Below are 20,386 nucleotides of genomic sequence, written 5' to 3'. Positions count from 1 at the left end.
CCCCTGCCCGATCCCTGTTTGTGAATTTGGGAGGAGGGGGATTGAATATTAAAAGATTTTCTGCTCAAATGTAGGTGTTACCTTTGAAAATTTAGCCCATAGTATTTTAACAGGGAGTTGGAGGGAGAAAATAGTTAACATGTTTTTAACTGTAATCAGGGTTGGAACATATGCTAACTGCTACATGCCAGTTCTTTTGATGTTACTTGTTATATTAAAATAACTGTTAGGGGAATGAAGTGACCTAATACAAGACTTCTTTTCCTCCCTAGTAGAAAAATAACATTATAGTCCAGACACATTAGGTTGAAGTTAACTGAAGCTCTCAGTCCTTGTGGGCATTTTCTGTATAGCCTGTCCATCCAGAAGGAGTCTGCGCTTGAGTGCATTGAAGTGACAACATTCCGATTGACTTTCATTGGAACAGGGCTGGGTGTGAACTGGAAAATTGACATTTACTTTTATGGAAAGCTTTGTTCTTGTAACGTCCACAAGTCGCACAGTGTAGGAGCTTTGTGTGATAAGGTGATGCAGGCCTGACTCAATAATGGTGTAATAGGTGTAAGTCTGCTGAAGTCAGTAGAACGACACCAATTGCTCTTGGCAATAAGACGTCAGCCTGTCTCCCTCAGAACTAGCACATATAAGGACTGTGGTACTTTAGTCCGTACCGGGACAAAAGGAGGCACTGCAGTATACAGCAGAACTCACCCTAGCTGTCTGGGGCCTTCAGATACAAATGAAGGCTGTGATTGTGTAACTGTATCCATGTGGGCTGACCCCAGCAGCCACACACATCTCCACTGAAGTAAATGTAGTTCTTAGCAGCTGCCTGTTGCACAATCCAAACATTAAGAATGAGAAATGATGGTTAAGATTTAAGAAATATAATTTAAGATACAAGGAAACTATCATAGGGAATGGGTTTATTCATTTTACTTAAATTTGACTTGTATTGCATCTGCAAAGTCTATGGGATTCTTTGTGTTATTTTTCTAAACAGATGGGCCAGGGATATACCTCAAACTAATGTTACAAGCTTTGGCATTCATGGGGGGGGTGGGGTGGGGGGGGTTAGTAACAAAGCAGTGTATAGAGAGCGAAGATGTGACTTTGAACTATGGAAGGTGGTGGCATACATCAGTGTTAACATTGGAAAATGTCTGGAAGATACCTTGACTGAGTTTTGGTTTCGTTTTAAATATTTTTAAAGAGGGATTGGAAAGAGGTATTTATGGGTTATGTTTAGCAAACCCTTTAACTGGAGCTGAGCAAGACAAAAAGCTGTCTTAATTTTGCACACTTCTAAAGCAATCTTGTATAAAGGATGAACTCTGATAATATATTTACTGTACATTAGTTCCTACAGATCCTGTGCACATACTTACACTGTTTTGTCTTTTTAAAGAAGTAAATACTTAACTAGACAAAATTCTCCGTTGTTGCAATAAAATCTCTTTTAAAAACCACCCTCCAATGTCATAATCCCAGTACAGTTAGTGCAAAGCTACATGCAAAAGGCATGCATTTAGTAGTTTACCCAATTAGTTTACGCTTTAGTTACCCAGTTGATCATCTTATATATTGTGATGGAGCTTCCTTATTATACTTTCTTTCATTTTCAGTTTAACTGTAAAACAATTGGGGCTTTCTCTGAATCCATCACACAGAATTAGTGAATGAGAGCTTCTTTCTTACCACCACTCCTTTCCATTTTCTGCTCTTTGGGAATCTTCAGTATTGTCTGTTCATAAAAAAAAAAAAAAAAAACCGGGATAATAAGCAGTTTTTTGAGTGCTTTAAGATTTCAAACTGAAATTTTCTTTGAGGAACCTGAATCTAAAAGAGCTTTTACTATTCACTTTTTATTTCTACTCACTCGTCTAAAACATTGGATTACTATTGGCTTCTTACAATCTGTAGATCTAGCTGTGCATAGTGGAAGTCAAAGTTCATTTGTATCTACATGTGTTCCAAAAGGAAACAAATGGTCACAATTTTGGGGTTCAGGTCCCTTTTGTAGCAAAGTATTTTATATGGGATTATATATTCTATTTATTTCTCACTCTCTAATTCAGATAATCTGTGCCACCACTCTCTTTTGCCCAGCCACGCTCCCGAAAAAAGCTCACCAAGCCCATTCAGTCACTCTCTCTCTATGTGCAATGACAAGCAGCCTTCTGAGGGCTTGTCACTGGAAAGTGACTGCCAGCTTCATTTTATTCTCATTTACAGTCTGCATAGCCTGTGCAGCATTAATTAGGTTTGATATTGCAGTACTGAAGCCTGAGGGCCGATTGAATCCAAAATACTTTGAGAGAGAGCAGAACAGTCCAGAAGGTGGATATGCTTTTGTTCTTCATCATTGCACTTCTGCAGTGAGTTGGTCAGGTTTGTAATCGCAGTGAATCATCACTCCACCCCATTCCCAAAACCCAAACAAAAAAATATTTGTCAGCTCAGAGACTCAGAGTTCTCTATATGACTTCTTAGGCAATACGGGGATTTCTCAGGGCCATACAACTTGGAGAGGGGGTTGGAGGGCTCTCAAAAATGCTTGGTCTCAGTGTTTCTTTTTCAGGAGGAGATGGGGAGCTTCCTTATTATACTTTCCTTCTTTTTCAGTTTAACTGTGAAATGATTGAGGCTTTCTCATAATCGTAACTTCATCACACAGAATTAGTGACTGAGAGCGGCTTCTTCTTTGAGTGCTTGCTCATGTAGATTCCATTCTAGGTGTGTGGTCGTCAGAGTTTTTTTGCCTTAGTGTATCCGTAGGGTCGGTAGTGATGCCCCCTTGAGTGCCGCGCTCATGTTTCAATATATCAGTTCCTTCTTAGCGCCCATGGTGGTTAGTCGGCGTACCTTTCGTTGCATAGAAACGAAACTGCAAGTCCTTCCTATTGACTTTGAGCCTTAGGGCCTTGTAAATAGTTTAAGTGCAGTTAGTAGTTAGACGTTAGAGTCCCAGCAAGGACTTCGCTTGAGGCAGGGCAAGCCCCGGTCTCCTGGTTTAAGCCCTGTGCAGACTGAACAGGTCTATGCCTGTAAATGATGCCCATAGTAACTGCCTCAAGTCCTTGGGGGAATCACACGTGAAGGACAAGTGCCGTATTTGTGAAAACTTTTGGCCCTGAACTCAAAAGGAGCAGGATATTCATGGAGTCTGCCCTTGGCCCAGCTTCCGAACCATCCCGCCAAGACTCACCTAGTGTCTTCGTACATAGTGCACTCCTGGCACCGGGCTCCACCCAGCACCACTTCCCGTCACTGGTGCCCAAAAAGAAAACTAGGATGGCTCCAGGCAAGAAAGGCCACGGATCATGGGGCAAGGGACTCAGTTCAGACCAACTGGCCATTCTGGAGCTATGTGTGCGTGCTTTCCCGATCAGAGTTCTTAGCCCCTTAAAAGGTCCACCACAAACTCCTGGGCACAATATGGGAGCCAACCTGCTGATGGCACAGACGCACTCCCCAGTTCCCCCTGGCACCAAAGGAGCAGATGCCTCTGCCTGCAGCACCAACATTGCATGTGCTGTGGGAAATGGCAAAGGCTCCCCATGAGGGAAAGCCAACCTCTCAGAGCGTTCAGGGGGGCAGTGAAGCGCAACTGATCCCCCTAGACAAGACAGTGCTCTCCACCTCCCCGCCGCAGATCTCCAGAGTTGCAGCTCAGATCCTCTGGGGCTTGCCTTCAGTCACCAGCACCATGTTTGTAGTCCCCGCTGTCTTGATGCGGATTGCCTAGCTGGAGGCGCTGGTCTCCGTACTACTGGCACCATTTGCCCTCCCACCGGTCATCCTCTCGGCGCAGATCTGGGTCAGTTGCCTCATGGGACTCTCCTCGTCATGTCTCCAGTCCTCCCAGCACTGGTTTGCTTGATACCAGCACCAGTCTTCTCACTCTGGGCACAGGTCTCCAGCAGCGATGGTCGGCATGCAGACTCAGGCAGTGGCCCCACGGTGGTCACCAGAAGGGGATTCCTCCCGCACAGAAGGGCAGTTCAGGGCCTCACACAGACTCCACTGGCATGATTGGGCACATGAGGACATGTCGACGTGGACGGCGCTGGTCAGTGCAGTGGCCTTATTGGTGCATGCTGGTCATGGCAGTGTCCCCTTTCCACCATTCATCTACTGCCGCCTTGGAGCCACAGTTGTCGTCACTGATCGCACTTGGGCTCGGTGCATGAAGCATGCTCGAGGTGAAGGCAGAGGAGACTGCAACCCCCACAACCCAACTCCCCAAACCTCCTTTCCCTGCAGTGGACGATGCCCTGGAGCCTCCCCCGGTGGTACAGTCGTCGTCTTCATCCCCAGACGAGACAGTTGCAGGACACTCAAGGACCAGCTTGCCAGACGATTTTTAAAGAACAGTAGGCCCTGCTTCAATGAGTGGCCGAGAAGTTGGGCCTAGAAGTGGAGGAGATGCCCAAGCAGGCGGATATCTTGTTCCACGTCCTCTCAGCCTCTACCCCTGCCCGTGTTGCACTACCAGGTGATGGAATCCTCAAAATTGCCATGGCCCTCTGGCAAACCCAGTCGTCCATCCCTCCCACTTCCAAAAGGGTCAAAAAGAAGGTGGTTCAGGTCCTCACAGACAATACCACCGCGATATATTACATCAACAGACAGGGCAGAACAAGGTTGTCGGCCCTTTGCCAAGAAGCTCTCCACCTTTTGGGATTTTTGTGTGTGGCAGGCCATTCATCAAGTAGCAATGCATTTGCCTGGGACCAGGAGTGTGTTTGATGATCGCCTCAGTAGGACCTTCTTGTCTTGCCGCGAGTGGTCGGTCCATCCAGAGGCAGTCAGTATTGTCTTCCAACAGTGAGGGACTCACCAGATGGACTTGATTGCATCCCGTGAGAACAGGAAATGTCAGATGTTCACTCTGGGGGATGGACAGGGGTTCCCTGTCAGACGCTTTCCTGCTCTCATGGTTGGGGACCTTGATGTATGGCTTTCCGCTAGTGCCATTCATCCACAGAGTCCTCATGAAGATGAAACAGGACAGGGCGAAGGTTAACCTTATAGTCTGCAAGTGGCCTCACCAGCACTGGTTTGGCATGCAGCTGGACCTTTCAGTAGCCACTTGCTGAGTCTGTCTCTGGCCAGACCTGCTGTCCCAGAACCATGGCAGTCTTCTGCAACCGAACCTGGCGGCGTTGCTCTTGATGGCATGGGATGATTCTGGCTTCAGCAGAGCAGTGCTGCACACTGCAAGACTGTGAACTCCAAGCCCACCTCCATTGACACTGCTTGTGGGTCACCTAGAATGGACTCAACATGAGCAAGCACCGGAAGAAGAAAAAACAGTTACCCACCTTTTGTAACTGTTGTTCCTTGAGATGTGTTGCTCATGTCCATTCCATTACCTGCCCTCTTGCTCCTCTGTTGGAGTTGCCAGGAAGAATGAACTGAGAGAGCGGAGGGCCGGTGGCACTGACGCATGAGCGCAGCATTCAAGGGGGTGCCGCAGCTGGCCTTATGGATACCACTAAATCTGCAAAAATCTCTGACTGTGCACATGGGCGGGCACACGCACACGTAGAATGGAATGAACATGAGCCACACATCTCGAAGAACAGATGAAATTGTAACCTTTTTTCCTTAACTCCTCCCCTTTCGTGGAGTCAGTTAATGTCTCATTTTCTTTGCTTTCTAAGTGGTAAGAGAGCTTTATTTTTTTTCAATTTAAGTACTCAACCTTGGTATAGAGACCTTGTTTTCTGTCTATGAGCAGTTGTGCACATCTGTGACACTATGTAAGCACTGCCGATCTCCATATTGACACCTAGATTCTCTTCTGTGGGTTTTTAAGTTGATTGAATTCTACAAAGATATACCTAGGGCCAGCAAAGCAACTTTTCCAATATAGGTTAGCTCTTTAAATTCTCAAAGACTGCACAATATACTAAGGGTCTCAATGTGCTTGGAGCTGTCAAAAGCTATTCTGCTAGAGCTCTGACAACTTGTCCATAATAAAGAGCAGCTACATATTGTGTGAACTCAGTAGAATAACAGTCTGAAGTTGCTTACGCTTACAAAGGAATATACAGTAACTCCTCACTTAAAGTCATCCTGGTTAATGTTGTTTCATTGTTACGTTGCTGATCAATTAGGGAACATGCCTATTTAAAGTTGTGCAGTGGTCCCTTCTAACGTCGTTTGGCAGGCACCTGCTTTGTCCACTACTTGCTGGAAGGCGTAGCTAGCTGGTGGGGGCTTGGAACCAGGGTGGACCGGCAGCCCCCCATTAGCTCCCTCTGTGAGCTCCCAGCTCCCCTAAGTTCCCTGTGCAGCAGTTGCCCAGCAGGCTAGCAATTGCAGCTGTCCCTCCTCCAACTGCCATGTGCTGCTCCTGCCCTCTGCCTTGGAGCTGCTCCTTGAGACTCCTCCTTGCCTTGCGGGGGAGGGGGGGAGAGGAAGAGGGGGGCTAATCTCAGGGTCTCCCCCTCCCTGCTACTCCTGCACCCTGCTTACTCCATCTTCCATAGAGCAGGGGGGACTCAGGACAGAGGGAGCTTGCTGGCAGCAGCTGTGGTCTCAGCAATCTGATCTAATTAACAAGACAGTGTACTTAAAGGGAATTGTGCATCTCTTTCTCTCACCCCCAAACCCCCACCTCTCTTTCTGCGGTGCTATCTCCCCTCCCTCCATTCCTGCTGCCTTGTAGAATGTGAGAGTTAACCCTTGAGGGCTCAGCCAATTGCTAGTTCATCATTTAGCAGTAAGGCATTCCCTGGGAAATATCCCACCCTCTGACTCCTCCACCTCAACCAAGCTTCACAATCATCATCCCTGTGTACCTGTGTGTGTGTGTGTGTGTAAAATATATAATAGAAAAATCTTTTGTCTGATGAAGAAAAATTCCCTGGAACCTAATCCCCTCATTTACATTAATTCTCATGGGGAAATTGGATTCACATAGCATCGTTTAGCTTAAAGTCACATTTTTCAGGAACATAACTACAACATTAAGTGAGGAGTTACTGTACATTTGATGTTCAGCCTCATGGGAGAGTCCTGCTGTTGGATGTTGTCATCCTGCAGCTTGAGTCCATTGTACTAGACTCATGCACAGGCCTGTGAATTTCTGTATGTAGATGAAATACTCGCCAATCTGAAACCTCTAATCCACTTCAAACTATTCAGCTAAAGCTAAATGCAAAACTTGCCTCACTGGTCCATCATTAAATCTATCTGGCTATTGCAGTGTGTTTTTGCTATTCTCCCACTTCCCCTGTGCAAGGAGATCTGTTGTAGGCAGTTTTCCTAAGCAGAATAGCTTCTTGCTCTTGGGCTGGCTTAGGTGCTTAGGGCCTGATGGATTTGGATCCTCACTCTGTGCGCCTTCATGCATTTGTGTTCAGTGTTTAAAGATTTCTAATTAGCAAATGAACACTGCACAGCGTGAGGAAACTTTCTTCCTGATTTGCAGTTATAAGGTGTCACTAACCAGATCCATACCCAGTGTTTTAACTTGCAGATGAGCAAATACAGGAATGCAATTTTGGGTCCTCTTCTCTCTCATTTCATTTTTTTTTTTAAGTTTATATTCTTGGCACTATTCCAGCCCCTATACAACAACTTTAATCTGAGGATGGAGGATTTTTTTTGCAAGTTAACATATGATCTCTTTTGACAATGTTAAAGAGATTCAAATGTGCTTTTTGAGGGAAGTGTGAGGGGTAATAAAATGACTTTTCCATGTAATAAACAGCTGAAATAGTTAGAAAAATTAGTGGTTTTCCAGAAGATATCTCTGATTATAGACAGAGGTGGGGAAATAGTTATAGCTTTTTGGGGTCAAAATAGATTGATTAGCTTGGTAGCTAATTCTTTATAGAAATGTGAGGTTAATATATCCCCTTCTCCATGCTACCATCATACTCCCCCTCTCCCTCCTTCCCCGAAAAAGAGATCTTTCTAGTTTGAATTCCTCAGACAGGCAGAACTGTGTATCTTTCTAATGGAACTTCTGTTTGTCAGCACCGTACTAAAATAAAGTGAGTAAAAATTCCTTAAAATTATTGTTCTTAAGAATTACTTTGCAGTCACCTCAGCCCTTGTGTTCAGTCTTAAATTGGGTTGTGTTTGTTTTTTCCCCGTGTCAGGCACATAGGAAATTGCTCCATAAACTCTTATGTTGTGATCACCCACCCTCACCCCATCAAATTGAATTTCCTTTTGGAAATGAATTAAACTGACATATTGAGGCCTGGCCATGACATTTACCTGATGATTAAGCACCTGTACCAGAAATAGAAGCCAACTAAAAAAGCAACAGAAATATCTGTACCTGGAAAAACTGTGTTGCTGTGTAGAAAAGATTAACGTAGCATCATTTATTTGTGATCATAATGCCCCATAGCATGATGTTATCACACAAAGGAGTTTAATTCCTGTTACTTTGCAACTTACTCTGTTTTCCACCAGTACTGGAGGACGAGATGTAATTTTCAAAGGCTGAAAAGCCTAAACCCCATTGACTTCAGTCTCATCGAGAGTCTATCTTTCATTTGAGAACAGTTTGTGTAAAATGTCTGCTTCCCAGGTGCCACCACCTGAGACACTGCCTCCGGTAAAGAAGGAGAAGCACAGTACACAGGCTAAAAACAGAGCAAAGAGGAAACCTCCCAAAGGAATGTTCCTTTCTCAAGAGGACGTGGAGGCCGTTTCTGCCAACGCCACTGCTGCTACCACTGTGCTCAGACAACTGGATATGGAATTGGTCTCAATCAAGCGACAGGTAGGAACCACTCCAAAGAATGCTCCGGAATAGATTTGTCATCTGATCAATGTAAAGGTGCTGCTGTCGGTCACCACATGGGGTTGTTACTGGGGATTTATAGCATGGCTGTGATGCCTTACAACAGGATGTGGCTTAATTAACAATCTGACAGCCTACCAAAGTGAATTAGCCCAGTACTATTGAAATGTGGTTTTGTAGTTGCAAAGCAGCAAGGAATAGTTCATTTTGATCCAAAGAGTTTGAGCCTTTTGTCTTGTAACCTGGTGTTGCTCATATTTTTGAACCTGAATTTTGCTTTGGGTTGTGTATTTTCCAACAGTAACTACTTTGCATCTACCGTATTTAGTTTTTCTTCACAATTTTCTCATGTCACCTTTGGAATAGCCAGAGCCACTCTCCACTTCTGGCTATAGATCTGTTCTGTGACATCTCCTGCAGCCCTGTTGCATCTCTTCAATCCCCGCCACCCCTGCATGCTGGCAGACAAGAAGCCCTGATGGAGCTGAACTCTGCATTGGGCAAACACACAATTCTTCACTTTGAGTCTGTGGAGTCTGTGCATCAGGGGAGACGGTGGGGTTTTTGTTTAGTTTTTTTTAATTAGACCTTCACCTTTTGTAAGTGTTGGCATCAGCCTAAAATACAAAGCTGAGATTCTCCTGTGGTTTGACATGTGCTTTCTGCAGGCAGGCACTGGGCAAGCTTCCCCACGTATTTCTGCACTGCCAGTAGATCAGTCTTCAGCTGATTAATGGCAAATGTTCTCTGAACATCTGACAGCCAAGTCAGAAGTGCTAATGAATCACATCCTGGGTTTAGATCTTTTGCCTATGTCCTTGATCTGAACTCTCCCTTGACTTCAGAATTTAGAGCCGGTTCAGGTCCCTTTCAAACTACTATAGTCATTGTTAGCGTTGAATTACTGTCATGTTTGTTGTTGTTTTAAGGTAGTACCAAGGGCTAACAGAGGATGGGGTCCCATTGTGCTGGGCACTGTACATATATAGAATAAGAAACAGACTCTGCTCCAAAAAGCTTATGATGTAGATACATTTAATAATCGCCCCAGATGTTTCTTGTACTTGGGGTACAGATGAGAATCTCCTTTCATAAAAGAGGATGTAGGGAGAACTGCAAAGTCAAGCTGGTAGGGTGTTCGCCAGGGTGGCTGATACAGGGCTTATTGAAACATTTTTATCCTTGCTGAAAGTCATTGCTCCATTTTCTCTCCCCCTCCTCCAGATTCAAAATATCAAGCAGACGAATAGCGCTCTCAAAGAAAAACTTGAAGGTGGAATAGAACAGTACAGACTTCCAGAGGTATGCCAGGTCGCAGACTGCTATGTACGCATCTCCTTCTGCATTTCCCAATAGCAGGTCCTAATTCTTGCTTAAATGTCAGAGCTGGCACTATGTAGATACAATCATTCTATCTACTGCCAGCTAACCCTAAGACCAATCTAACGGTAATTGGTCTTTGCGGGAGGGGAGGGTGGAGGAGGATAACAGTTTTAAATCCGTATTTGGCTGGTTGTAAAACTTATCTCAAATGTAAACATTCAGATTGCTGATAATACTTCACACTCACCATATTCGTTTCAGAGTATTGTTGTAACATCCTTCTGAGAGAGGTAATTATTAGCCCATTCCACAGACTGGAGGACTGGCCAGAGAATTTAGTGGCGTGACTGACAGAACTGCTGAGCACCCACAATTTCCATCATAGTTAATGGGAGATAGGGGTACTTGGCACCTCTAATAATCAGGGTATAAGAGACTTGACTGAGATCACAGAGGGAGTTGGTGGGCAATGCCAGTGAATAAAAAGAGGAATGCCTAACTCCCAGTCTTGCACTCAGAGTATGGACCAAGCCCCACAATTCTGTGTTGTGTTAACAGTTAACTATGAAATCAATTTATTTGTCAGTTAACTGAATTGATTCCCTTTGTTGCTAAAAGGAATAATGCAATATTTTAATAGGAAGAAATATACCATGTTTGAAGGATCTAGCAATTAGTTAATTACTGCATTCATACAAGAATTTACAAACTCAGCTATGAATAGAAGTCCATTGCTTAAAGAAATGAATTACTTTGTTTGACACCTAGGTCGTTCAGAAATTTAATGCACGTTGGACTACAGATGAGCAGCTTCTTGCTGTGCAAGGTATGGAACTATAAATCTTTCCTACTTGAGCAGGTGACGTACAATTGAACCCTATGGCACGTCAAGCTGGGATTTCTCCTTCGGTGGCTAAAGGAAAATCTTGACATTAGTTTATATTTTTGCCAAAGAAGGAGGGGTTAACACTCCTTCCCTTTTATGATACATGACATGCAGTGTTCATTTGGGCAAACAGATCACTCACCTGCTTCTAGACGGTGACGCTCTTAGTGCAGTCACTGCCAGGCTGCTTGTACATCTATCTAACTTACAGGTCGATTTGGTGGGTTTAGGACTTCTGGTTTGGCTCATCCTATGTGACTCCTTTTTATATACAACTCTGCCTCTCTCTTTCTGTCTCCGCTCCCAACTCTTCTACCATCCATCTTTCTCCCACTCCCAACTTTGTACCATCTTTCTTGGTGGTGTAACCAGAGATGACCCAAACTTTGGGGAAATTCAGCATTGGATCATTGTATCGTGGCTCATGCCCATCTCTAGCTATTCTCACTGTTTTTATATAATTCTACTTCTTCTGTTTTCAGCAATCAGGAAGTATGGCCGAGATTTCCAGGCAATCTCTGATGTGATTGGAAATAAATCTGTGGTGCAAGTGAAACATTTTTTTGTAAGTTACCGGCGTCGTTTCAACATAGATGAAGTTCTACAGGAGTGGGAAGCAGAACATGGCAAAGAGGAGACGAATGGACCTAATAACCAGAAGCCTGTAAAATCGCCTGATAATTCCACTAAAATGTCAGAAGAGGAAAATGAGGTAAATCTGTGACTAAAGAGTTTGGGACTGTAAAGTGCTGCTTGCTTTTAGGTTCAAATATATAAATGAAGTCCAAACTGCTAACAGCCATTTTTCACAGCATTCAATCAACTTGTTTTTGTGTATATATATATATGTGTGTATGTATATGTATATACACACATGAAATAAACTATTTGAGCAGATTTCCCCTGTGTATGCAGTTCCCAGTGACAATATTGGGAATTCCAGGTGTAACTTAAGGTGATAAGAGACCTCCTAATTTGCAGGCTCTGACAATATCTATGACTGTCACTGGCACCCTGTCACCTTCATTCCTTTCTGTAACTCAGTTGGGTGCTTCAGCTGAACTTAAATTCCTTAGCTCCTAGTCTAGGGTTTGGTTTTTTGGACTCAGGTGTAAATTTCTAAGATAGAAACCTTACTTGTAGCACAAGCTTTCTGGGTGATGCAATGGTCAGGGCCCTGGGATCAACAAACGCAGATTTCCCTCTTACGTCAGGTGTTAAAGACGATTGGACAAGACAAGGTGCAAGCCATCCTCTTAGCACTGGGATGGGCCTCACAGTTCTGGTACCCTCCATGCTTTTCAGCTGTCCACCCAATCTCCTCTGTCTTCCCCTGATGTGTCAGCTATTAACCCAGGATGAAGGACAGACTTGCCACCCCAACCCAGCCATATTTCACCTGAGCGCATGGCATTTGTTTGGATGTCACAGTTAGAAAAGGCCTGTTTGGCTGACGTCCAGGCTGTCCTGTGCAGGGTAGATAGGACTCTACCAGGAAAGGTTACAAAGCAAAATGGGAAAGATTGAAATTGTGATGTAACAGACAAGGAACTACAGCATTACAGGCAGAGATTCTGGGCACACTGGACTAACTTTTGTCCAGGACTGCTGTTAGCTCACCCAGGGTAAAACTGGCAACCATCAGTGCCTTTCATCCGCTGGCAGACACCTATGCTTTATTTTCCCATCCAGTCACCACCAGCTTCCTGGAGAGTATGTTTCAAGTCTTCCATCCAAAGATAAGACTTGTGCCAGCCTGGAACTTGGACCTTGTTTTATCAGCCTTTACTAAGTTACCACTTGAGCCCCTGAGATCCAGCTCCTTGCTATCCCTTTCTATGAAGGTAGCATTTTTGGTCATGATGGACAGAAGAGTCAGGGAGCTAGGTGTACTCATGGCTGACCACCTCTCCCATTCCTCCCCACCCACACAGTTTTCGGCTGGGACAAGGTATCTATGGGACTACATCTGAAGTTCATCACTAAGAAGGTGGTGGACTTTCACATCAACCAAAGCACCCATCTACGTGTATTTTACCCAAAACCTTATTCCAGCAGGGAAGAGGTGGCATGACGCTCCACTGGATGTGCATAGGGCTCGTAAACCTTAGCCGCAAAGAATAAAATCTTTTCAAAAGCCTCCTAGATCTTTCCAGACTACTGTACCCCTTTCAGGAGTCCGATTACTCTTACATACCCCAAGTTTCACCTCACTTAAAAACTACTTGCTTACAAAATCAGACATACAAATCCAAAAGAGTCACAGCACACGATTACTGAAAATCTGCTTGCTTTCTTGTTTTGTCTGTGTGAAATTTTAGTTTGTTCTGACTTTGCTAGTGCTTTTTATGTAGCCTGTTTTAAAACTAGGCAAATATCTAGATGAGTTGAGTACCCCGTGGAAGACCTCTGCGTACTCCCAGGGGTACACGTACCCCTGGTTGAGAACCACTGTCCTAGACTCTGTCATTCGTAGTGTGTGTGAAAGGAGAGGTCACTTCCTCCCAAATACTAAGTGGCTCTCAGGGAGCATCCTTCTCTGCTATGAGATGAATGTCTCCTCAAAGGCAGGGCATGAGTGTGCATTCAACTAGAGCTCAGGCAGCATGGATCGCTTCCCTTAGTGATGTCCCTTTTACTAACATCAGCAGACAGCGACTTGGAGTTCTGTTCACACCACTTCTAGGCATTATGCACTGGTGTAAGCAACTGCTTCTCCAGGTAGGGGAGTTCTGCAGTGTATTGTGTCATAAGGTTCCAGGCACCCATCTTCTTTAAAGAGATGTAGCTTGTGAAGCACCTGAAGCACACTACACACAACAACAATCACTCACAGAAGGATGGGTTTCTTGCCTTGTGGTAACCTGAGTTCTTAAAGGCACGTTTGTTGCCCCATGTGTAGAGGGGTTGGATAGCGCTCTTTGTCACTGCCTGGTTTTCCCTTCCTGTGAACTGACAGTAGAGAAGAAACAAAATGGCGGAGGATCTGGCAGTCCCCTCTGTTCTCTTGGTGCAGAGCACGAGGAGAGCAGGGGTGCATGCACAGACCATACGGACATGGGGCACATGGAGCATGTGTGCCAACACATCTAAGGTGAGTAATCCATCCTTCCTTGGTTTTCCATGGAATTGTTTTTTCATGGCAAACAGTCACCTTTAGGCTTCCTGTGAAATCACTGACAATAAAGCGGCCTTAGTGGTGAAGTCCTGTTTCATCTCAGAGCAAAGGATGCTGCTCTCTCCTTGCTGTATGTCAGAGTTGTCTGTCTTTGCTTTCAGTATCTTACACTTCAAGAGAAATTTGGAAGTGTGTGTGTACAGTTAAACAAATGTTTCTTCTTTTTCCCTCTAGGCTACTTCTGTTCTTGATGTCAGATATGCATCTGCTTCATGAGAAGCTCGTGTAGCCTAGAACAATTTGTGTTTGACTACTGTGTTATCCAGGATATCAGGTATTAGCAAACCTCAGACAGCCATCTGCATCATATCTATGTGGACAAGCAGCTATTACCAAAAAAAGGCAAACGCTTCCAGTCCTGTGCTACATCTGCCTTAATTTTTCCTCGTTCCTCCATACTGCCTCACTTTCTTTCAAAAGCTCCCAGATAGCGCTCCAATTCATCAGTGTCCTGCTTAAGCACGGGGACTTCTAGAACCAGTTACACCTGTGGGTAAAATCTGGCAAGTCTGCACAGCAAGGAACTCCAGTGTTAGCAGCCCCACACTAATGCTACACAGTAGGAGCTCTTATAATACTTGGTCCTCTCCATAGGGTATAAGTACGTATTGCTGCATGGCCTTGTGATCTCTGCTTCCTGTATAAAGTAATTATTATTCTTACAATGACACTATTATTAGTGAGCTTTCTATAAAGGAGAGGCTTATGCACATGCCAATGGCATCATACTCTGCAATTACAGGGCATTTTAGCAAGCGTTCTTAAATAATGCAAAGTGATGTGAAAGGTTATTCCTAAGGTTGGGGTCTGTCTACAGTTGTAAACATAACTCATTACGCTTCTGGTTGGTGCAATTCCTTTTTTACTCTGTATTTGTACATGTTCTTGCTTCATAGAAAGCTCACTAACTGGTTGAGTGTTTTATTCCTGGATATTTTAATAGCTTTTATTTAGTGTAAAAGGGAATATGTAACCTGAAATCTGTCAGATACAATATATTACCCATGGCATTCGGCATTCACGTTGTAACTTTTTAAGTGAGTGCCACGCAACTTCCTTTTTCCTGACTCTCCCTGGGATTAAGTCAAAACAACTTTAGCTGGTTCTTCTCCCTTTGGAATGTCCTTTTTTTGTAAATTAGGCTACCATACAGTCACTTTATTCCAGTGTCGTCGTCGTCGTCCTCTTCAGAGCACTGAGGTTGCCAAAGCCACCAAATTCTTCATCTCAGTGGAAGGGTGGGGAAGGTTGACGTGAAAGTGCAACCCTAAAATGTAGATTTCAGACTTGGAGGAGACCGTGCGTGGAGGAGGACAAGGACCATCTCATTGACCTCATTCAGTTCTGTATTGTTCCCCCTTTTGTCACCCTGATCCCCTTTCTCAATACTGTACAGGACCTGGAAGTGATCTGATTAATCTAGTGCAGTGTTTCTGAACAACCTGTCCATAGACTGGCACCAGTCCGTGACAGCCTCCTTGCTGGTCCTGAGATTTCTCTGACACATTTTAGGAAGGTAGCAAGCAGGTCTCTGGTATCAAAAAGGTTGAGAAACAACTGATGTAGTGAGCCAAGAATAATGCCCTGGGAAGATAAAACTGGTTTCCCTATGTCATTGCAAGTTTGACCCACTTTGGTTTTGAAAGCGATTTCAGTCCCTCTAAAGCAGGAGTTCTCAAGCTATGGTTTGTGTACCACTTCTGGTATATTTGCTTGATGTTCCATCCATTCACTTAAGGGTTTTTTTATTTTAGTTTTTTTTTTTTTTTTTTTTTTTAAAGATGATGATACAGGAAGCAGTGAAGTTTGGGAGCTGCTGCTCTACAGTGCGCATCACTTTCATTTTCAGAACCAAAATATGCAATTAAAAGGGGAAGAGGCACAACCCAAAATTTGCCTTAGCCCCCCTGTAGCCACCCCTCCCAGTGCAAAGGTGAAACCTTACACAGATACTTCTGTTGCTGGCAGTGCTACTTTCAGAGCTTGGCTCCCAGCCAGCAGCTGCTGCTCTCCAGCCACCCATCTCTGAAGGCAGCACCAATTCCAGCAACAGCACAGAAGTAAGCCTGGGCAAGGGTCTGGGGTGCCTGAGAGCAGCCTTGGGCTGTGTTCCTGCCCGCTGGGGTGAGCTACCCAGGGCAGGTGGTGGATCCAGGGCTCCCCGTGGTCTAGGCTGACTTGTTCCAGCCCTGGCTCCTGGGGCCCCGTGCACTCGCTGTTCCCCACGGGCTCTGTCGGCCCTGGAGCTGAATCCCCCTGTCCGGGCAGCTCTTACAGGCTATGAGCAGTAAAGGGCAGTGGGGAGCTGAGGAGCAGCAAGAGGAGATGGGAGAGTGCTGTGGCCAATCATACCATGATACTAGCCAGTGCAACAGCTGCCCCGCATTGCCCAGCTCAGGCTTCCAGCCTGGCCATGGGGCTGGGCTTTGGAGGGAAGAAGAGCTGCCAGCATTTAACTGAGGAGCAGGAGGGAGTGAGGCCATAGAGAAGGGTGGGATCTTGTGGTGAGGGGGGCATAGCCTCCCGATTTTCTGTCTACCTCACCTCAGAGCAACAAGCAAAACTAACACATTATTATACCAACAAACGTTTGTGGTGTAGACCTTGCCCAAGTGTCTCCTGTAGAGTTGGTCTTTCACGATCACCTCCCACTTCCCACCAAATCTGGCAAACTTATGATCAGAAAAGTTGTATTTTGGCTTTCTCCCCAAAGGAAAATAGCATGTATAATTCATTTGATATCAGGAAGAAAAAAGTTGTCATTCTGTTTTGGAGGACTACTATCTTATTGTAGTCTTATACATACAATATAGTCCTGTATTTTTAACTTCGTTAGGTTTCATTATTCTCTTACCTATTATTATGTTTTTAAATACAAGAAATCATTTTAGCTTTGAAAGTTTAAATGGTTTGGTCTTGTTTATATGAAGACCTTCTTCCCTCCCCCCCTTTTTTCTTTTAATGGATCAAGCATTAGATACATCAACTGGTTGCATTCTGATTAGAAGGGTCCACAAAGATTACTGCATAAGATGTAATATTCACTTAAATTTTGTTTTCTTAAACTATCAATGTGAATGTTATAATTATATATATTTTGTGGAATATGGGAATTTATTTCTCCTAAGTATAAGTTATTGTGCAAAAATATGGTATTGTTAAAGCAAATGATAGTTTAACTTTTAGTTTTAGAAATCTTAAAGATATAAAAATGTATTACATATACATAAACAAATTACATTTGTTCTATTTAATTTTATGTAGCTGTGTAAAGTGCTAGATAACTTTTTTCTTCTTCGAGTGGTTGTTCATGTCCATTCAAAGTAGGTGTGCGCGCGCCGCGTGCATGCCAGCAGGAAGATTTTCCCCTTGCAGCGTCCGTAGAGTCAGCCCTGGCGCCCCCTGGAGTGGTGCCACTATGGCGCCCTATAAAGGGGCCCGCTGACCCTCCACCCCCTCAGTTCCTTCTTACCGCCGGTGATGGCTAGCTGGAACTTCTCTTGCTCATAGCAAGTTAGCAGTGTCCTATCCTTGTGTATAGTCCGTGTACATAGTTACGTTATAGTTAGTTTACTTAGGTCATTGTATATAGTTCTTGGTAGTTGGGGGGGGTCCCTCCCTCCCCGCAAGTTTCATTGCCTGCTGGGGCATGCCCAGGTCTCCCGGGTTTAAACTCTGCAAGGACTGTGGGAAAATCATGCCCAAGAGTGACCTGCACTCTGCTTGTTTGAGGTGCCTCAGAGAGAGCCACCAAAAGGACCGGTGCTCTATCTGCAGAGTTTTCCGTCCGAGAGCTCTCAAAGACAGAGCTCAAAGACTTAGAGTCCTCCTGATGGAGGCTGCCCTGCGGCCACCCTCGGACCTGGAACCGACCGAGGCGGTGCCCAGCACGTCTTCCTCGGTGCGGGAGAGCCCCGGCATCAGGACTTAGGGCCCAGCCCAAGTCGTCTAAAACCCGGCACCGGACGGAGTCGGGTCATAGGAAGTCGGCCTCAGTGGGGCACCGCTCACTGTCGCCGGTGCCCACTAAGAGAGCACTGGTGAGGGAACGGTCACCCCACCAGGACTCGAGACCGACACCGTCCGCAGGTGCAAACGGACAAGCTGGGCTACAGCCCTCAGCTGCTCCGTCGACTCCTGCACCGCAAAGAGGGCGGTCAAGTCCGGACTGGCCTAGATCCCTGGACCTCAGTGGAGACTTGCAGCTCCCTTCGACACTGGAGGCGTTCGAGGAAGCCTCAGACTTGATGGGACTCCCGGTGCCAGCCTCCTCGCACCATAGGGAGTTGCCTACCGCCGCCCATCCCCCAGTACAATCGAGGGGCAAGTCGGCCATGCTGTCGCCTCCCTCCCCGCATCACTAAGGCGGCACCAGACCAGATAAGAGGTTCCCCGCCTCCTCAGCATCGCTCTCCAATGGCAGCAGGTGCTGTTCCCCCCAGGTCCTCATACTCAGAGACTTCAGACTCAGAGGCAGACTCCTACTGCTCCAGCCGGTTGCAGAGCAGGAGATCGGTTTCGGGGGCAAGCCACCAGCGTTACCCACAGTGGCAGCAGCAATGGCATCCGCCCTCACAGTGTCCGTTTTGGACCCCTTGGCCTACGACCAGTCGTTAGGCCAGGCGTTTGGTCCTCGAACAAGGTCGGCCTCGGTCTCCTTGGCTTCGGTGGCCCTGGCGCAGCTGCCTTCTCCACCGGCACCGTTGCCGGGCAGGGATGTGCCATATCCAAGTTCAGCACCCCTTAGACGGGCAGCGGCTACCGTTCGGGCTCAGCAGGCACCGCCCAATACGCCAAGCCGCTCACTGGCGACCCTGGTACCAGTCACGTTGCCGCATTTAGAATCGGAACCAGCCCCGCAACCACAGTACGTCTGCTGCAGGACCCCGAAGGACTGCATGCACCAGAGGAAGGGCCGATCCATATAATTTCCTCGTCTTCCTCCCTGGACGAAGCGGTCTCGGGCACAGCTGCAGCACTGGCCCTGGAGGACACCTGAATCCTCCAACAACTGCTCTGGTGAGCAGCTCAGAGCCTTACAGTCCAAGCTGAGGAAATCGAGGTGGACGCGGACCCTGTAGTAGACATCCTGACTCCCTCGGGGCCATCAAGGGTGGCTCTCCCGTTGATAAAGACCATAGTGGATACGTCCCACACCTTATGTCAAACGCCAACCTCACTGGCCCCTACTGCCAAGAGAATGAAGCGGCGCTATTTCGTCCCCTCTGAAGGGCACGAACACTTGTACAGCAAACCCCTCCCTCCCCCCGGACTTCCCTGGTGGTGGATGCGGCCAACCAATGGAAGCATCAGGCGTCAACACCAAAGAGCAGGGATGCTAAAAGACTCAATCTCTTTGGCAGAAAAGTGTACTCCACGGCAGGCCTACAAATCTGCATTGCCAGCCAACAGGCAATTGTAAGCTGATATGGTCATAACATGTGTTCAGCCATGTCAAAGTTTATGGAGCTCCTTCCCCAGGACTCGAGGTCAGTTTTCGGCCCTGATGGAGGAGAGGAAGCTGAGCCTCTCTCCAGGCTGCCCTAGATGCAGCGGACTCAGCCTCACACACCCTGGCCACGGGCCTGGTTATGCGGCGGGGAGCCTAGCTCCAGGTCTTGGGCCTGCCCTATGAGGTCCAGCAGACCATTCAAGACCTCCCCTTCGAGGGGCAGATGTTGTTTTCTGAAAAGACGGACAAGCATCTGCATAGCCTAAAGGACTCGAGGGCCACGCTGTGCTCGCTGGGCTTGCATACCCCTGGGACCCAGCGCAAGCAGTTCAGGCCGCAGATGGCCCCACACCCTTACCAGCTTCAGACTCGCCAGGAGCTGGGGCGCAGGTGGGGCAGAAATGGCAGGAGGAGTCACCAACGCCACCCCTCTGGCCAGGCATCCGGTCAATCGAGACCACCATCGGGGCCTAGACCCCCTATTTGATGGTACTGACGAGGGTGACCTACCTATCGAGACTCTCTGGATCCTTCTACCCCTACCTTTGGATCACGTCTGTCTGTCTGCCTTCTGCCGTGCCCGGTTGCGACAGCTGGGTGCTACGCACAGTAGAGAGGGGATGTTCTATTCAGTTCTCCTCCCTCCCACCCCACCAGCCCTCCTCCCGGTCCCTCTTCAGGGACCCATCTCACGAGCAACTTCTAAGTCAAGAAGTGAAATCCCTCATGGAGGCAGGGGGCGGTGGAGGAAGTCTCTCGGGAGCTCAGGGG

General features: G+C 46.4%; 1 protein-coding gene across 1 annotated transcript in view; it reads left to right on the top strand.

Annotated features, from left to right (window-relative positions):
- Nucleotides 1-17,625, top strand: part of RCOR1 (REST corepressor 1) — a 138,992-nt gene extending 121,367 nt beyond the window's left edge. The window contains exons 8-12 of the mRNA XM_030558703.1: nt 8,561-8,755; nt 10,001-10,078; nt 10,868-10,925; nt 11,468-11,697; nt 14,338-17,625. Of these exons, the coding sequence (XP_030414563.1) occupies nt 8,561-8,755; nt 10,001-10,078; nt 10,868-10,925; nt 11,468-11,697; nt 14,338-14,379 (603 nt within the window). The 3' untranslated portion in view covers nt 14,380-17,625. The remainder of the gene's footprint in view (nt 1-8,560; nt 8,756-10,000; nt 10,079-10,867; nt 10,926-11,467; nt 11,698-14,337) is intronic.
- Nucleotides 17,626-20,386: the final 2,761 nt, after the last annotated feature.

Source organism: Gopherus evgoodei, chromosome 4 (assembly GCF_007399415.2).
Source record: "Gopherus evgoodei ecotype Sinaloan lineage chromosome 4, rGopEvg1_v1.p, whole genome shotgun sequence".
Classification (NCBI taxonomy): domain Eukaryota; kingdom Metazoa; phylum Chordata; order Testudines; family Testudinidae; genus Gopherus; species Gopherus evgoodei.
This window is presented reverse-complemented; position numbering and strand designations above follow the sequence as displayed.